Source organism: Ananas comosus, linkage group 3 (genome assembly GCF_001540865.1).
Source record: "Ananas comosus cultivar F153 linkage group 3, ASM154086v1, whole genome shotgun sequence".
NCBI lineage: Eukaryota > Viridiplantae > Streptophyta > Magnoliopsida > Poales > Bromeliaceae > Ananas > Ananas comosus.
The window spans coordinates 5,385,262-5,389,675 of NC_033623.1; the positions used below are offsets into that span (position 1 = coordinate 5,385,262).

The 4,414-nt window shown below is 28.4% G+C and overlaps 1 protein-coding gene across 1 annotated transcript in view; it reads left to right on the forward strand.

Annotated features, from left to right (window-relative positions):
- LOC109707528 (transcription factor MUTE) overlaps positions 1–3,267 on the forward strand; it is a 39,288-nt gene extending 36,021 nt beyond the window's left edge. The window contains exon 3 of the mRNA XM_020228848.1: positions 3,187–3,267. Within this exon, the coding sequence (XP_020084437.1) occupies positions 3,187–3,267 (81 nt within the window). The remainder of the gene's footprint in view (positions 1–3,186) is intronic.

The following is a 4,414-nucleotide window of genomic DNA, read 5'->3' on the forward strand; positions in this document are numbered from 1 at the left end:
TTATATATATAAATAATAGTATATATGAAGATTCAAAATTTCTAGAAAAATAAATTTCGTAATTTTCGAAATCATAGTAAAGGTCCATCAAGTGTAGCACTAACATGAACGGTCAAAATTCGAAACGACGTCCTAAAGAAAGGATGATCGATTTCAATTCAAGATCGGAGTTATTATTCTTTATCTAGGTAGTGAATATAAATTTTTATTCAGAAAATTCAAAAACTTTCGATTCTTTTACACGTTAAACTAGCAGTATCCATCAGCCAGCTAAAAAATGTTTCAATTTGACCTTTGATCGTATGAAGCGTAATGATGTTCGAAAAATTATTAAATTTGATTGTCTAAAAATTTAAAATGCTGTAAATAAATGTTAACGTATGATATGCTCGATTTGGAACTCTATCATCGAAAACATTTTGAGTACGGGCGATCGTACCAAATAGTATAGTAGCCCGGACCTATATATATATATATATATATATATATTTATATATATATATATATATTATATATATTATATGATATATATAGAATTGAGCTGAATACTTCTTAGAAGTATCACCCCTTTACGTGATGAAGTTTTAGCCTTTTAGATCTACTCTTGATTACTAAGAGCACTTGGATCAAACACTATATCTAACTACTACCACACCATCTCACTCACATTCCCATCCACATTGGATAAAAACTCAAAATGCACCAGCCTTCATGGATTGTTTTTGAGAGTATTTTAGCCAACTCTACTCTATATACTTGTATGAAATACAAATATATATGTATATACATTTATACATATTATAAATATGTGTTACATAATATACACATATATGTATATATATATATATAATACAATATATAGCTACTATACATCTATAGTACGAGCTTCGGAATTGTAAATCTTTCTTCAATCTTACCTGTTCAATTAACGATTCATATTTAAATATGATTATAGGCAATATATGAAGTTTTTGAATAAAATTTTAGTGTTTTTAGATATCTTTACTTCAGTAAATAAATTATATCAATATGGATGTGAAATTGAATAATTTTTAAATTTGAGTATAGGACTTTTAAATTCAGATCAAAATGTTAACCTTAATCTAGATAGTTCTAAATATTTTCTATCAATAATCTAAAGAATTAGATTTTTCTACACCGTAAAACTCCAAAATGCAAAGTAAGTCATTGAAAATTTACCATTTTTGAAATCTTGTTGATATAAATAAACTTTGTCAAAAAAAATATAAAATATTATTTCTAAAATTATTAAATATCCATATTCCTTACTTTATATGGTACTGGATCATTGATTTGAAACTATCTAAAATTAAAAACGAACTTATAGTACAAGTTACATGTAACATACTTTAAACTTACTATCTATAAATAAATAAGTGCATATATGTAATGTTTTTATATTTTTCAATAATCCTTCAATTTATCAATCGACTCATTTAAAATTTTCAATATATTTAATTTTAATATGGAAATCAAACTTTAAAAATTTAAACAATTCTATCATTTATTATCAAATTTAAAAATTATAATTAATCAAAACTTATTAAGTTAACATACACAAGCACATTCTATAAAATTTAGGAAAAAAAATCATTTTTTATATTTTAAATAAAACTAATTTTAAAATATTTTTAATTTTCACAAAGCTTGTATTGCCTAAAAATTTTTATTAGTATGAATTTATATTTTTATATATATATATATAAATTAATTATTTATTTAGCTATTTATTTATCTGTTAATTTGTGGGTGATCGTATTCATTACCAACTGCTGCAGTTGGAACTATATATAGCCAATTTAGATAGTTCCAACAACAATATTTGTACCTTCTTATGCGGTTGCAACTACAAAAGTTGGATTCAACTACACTAAACCAAAAATAGGAATTGAGATTTCATGTATTTGCAATTGTAGTGCAGTTGTAAATATGTGCAACCATACGGAGTCTAATAGTTGATAATTAACAATGACGATAAAATTAACTATTATATTATAGTATAATTTTATATGGGATCTCATAACATTGCGGTACGTATAAGTTTCCGTGACATGGCGTGGGCTGGTGGCTAGTAATTTAATAAAAGATATAAGAGATCAATGAATTAAGATACTGGAGAAGAGGGCCGGGAAGGTTGCGGACGACCGACATCTATCACTTTGAGGATCCCCGACCATCCTTTAATTAATTGGTGTAATAATAAGGAAAAAAAATCAAATTTCTCCATAGATATATAAACAAAGAGAGATACATTAAGTCTTGAGTCTATATATTTATGAAATTTTATCATCAAATATATTAGAGGAAAACCTATATAAGAATTTCTAACCAACCAGATGTGATTATTATGTACATTAAAAAATATATAGATAGAGATTAGAGAGAGAGATTAGGCGGTCATACGTTTGAGTCTTCTGCATTGGTCCACAACATTAATTACCTGTATTGGAAATTTAGACATGCACCTTTTAATTTGTTTACGGAAAACATGCTCAGGAGGCATTAGGCTAATGAAGCACATATGCATGCATATAGTAATTGAACACCCTAATTAAGAAATAATTCTTACCTTTTTGCTTGACAACAACCGTATATATACTGGAACAGATAATAGGTTTTCTCGCGTCATTATCAAGCATTAAACTTTTCCCAAGTTACTTTATAGTATCTAGAACAATTGATACTATTCTGAGGCAAATTATTCCTTTTTCCTTTTCAAAGACACCAAAAAATAATATTAAAGGCAGGAAGCACGTACTGGAACAGCTGAGAAATGGGCCATACGTGTATATCATTAAGGAAAAGTTAAGGATATTTAAGAATTACACCAAAATAAACTGAAGACCATCAAACTTACAGTTGTAGCTAGCAATTGTTCAAATCATTATATGAAAAAGCAAGTTATTATATATATGTATGTGTATCCAACAAGATCAGAAAATTAGATAATTCTGCGAAACACATTAGTTGAACATAAAACTAAATTAGGTGAATTTCAAAACAAAAGTGTAAATAGCCTTCGGTTCAAGGCCTTCAAAGCTGGCATATTTCGGTATAAGATAAAAATTATATAAACTATGATTTACTTTTAAGTTGACACTATCCAAACTGAGATTAATTAAAAATCTAATCTCCTCAATTTGTTTTTAATTTATTTTTTTATAGATTGGATTTGAATGCCAACTCAGTGTAGAAGAATTAGCTCTTGAAGTTCAACAATGCTTCCGTCAAGGTGCGGCATATTGAAGGAAAACTTATACATTTGGCACTGCGATTGATCATATTGTTATCATGTGGGCGTAGAGTTTTCAATGGAAGATTGCAGTTAATTTTATGTTATGAATATGCTGTGTTTATCAAATTAATTTATAAGCTTTATATATATATATATATATATATATATATATATATATATATATATATATATATTGCATGTTGCAAACGCCAAACAATATTTGATCCTTTGAAATGTTTGAGTTGTTGGAATTGATCGATCATCCAATTACTTCATACAATATTTTGTTATAGCATATCTATCAAAGTTGGGAGGGGGTGTTGCAACATGCAATATATATATATATATATATATATATATAGAGAGAGAGAGAGAGAGAGAGAGAGAGAGAGAGAGAGAGAGAGTGAGGCTACTATGCTATCGGAANTATTTGTACGATTGTCTTTACATTCAGAAGTAATTTTTGATTACAGAAATTCTAAATCAACAATCCATACAGTGAAATATTGTTTAAACTTGAAACATTTTAGAAACCAATTTCATAATTGTGAGGGCTGAGAATTTTTGTGGTGTAATGTAACGACCTGATTCGCTAGCAATTATAACTCGTTCGGCCCAAACCACCGGCCCAAAATGCTTAAGCCCAGTTATCCGATGTAGGACTATTGGGGGGCTAGATTGCAATTTTGCAAAGTGTGAAAATGGAACACTTTGTAAAAAAGTTATCATTTTATGTGTGAAATTTTACAATTTTGGTGAGAGAAAGGATCTACATGAAAGTAGAATCAGAGGGGATCTTGTGACAAATTTCACAAAATTTTGGTTTATCTGTGTAAAATAGCGCCAAGATGAAATTTTGAGAAGGAATAATCTGAACGGGGGTTTCTTTGTAATTATGCGATGTTCCACGTACAATTTTGCATGAAACTCTTTGTGGAGGGGCTTGCCGTGCAATTGTGCGTGAAGGTGAGGCTTAGGCGGAATAGGGAGCAACTTGTAATTGACAAATATATATGATGTGGATCATATGTTATTAGAATAATTTATCTGCCATTGAATGATGACATTAGGCATGTGAAATATAGGTGAATATGTATGCCTAGACATGAATGGATGGAATAGGTTGAATTTCACTAGGAATATTAGTGAACTCAATAA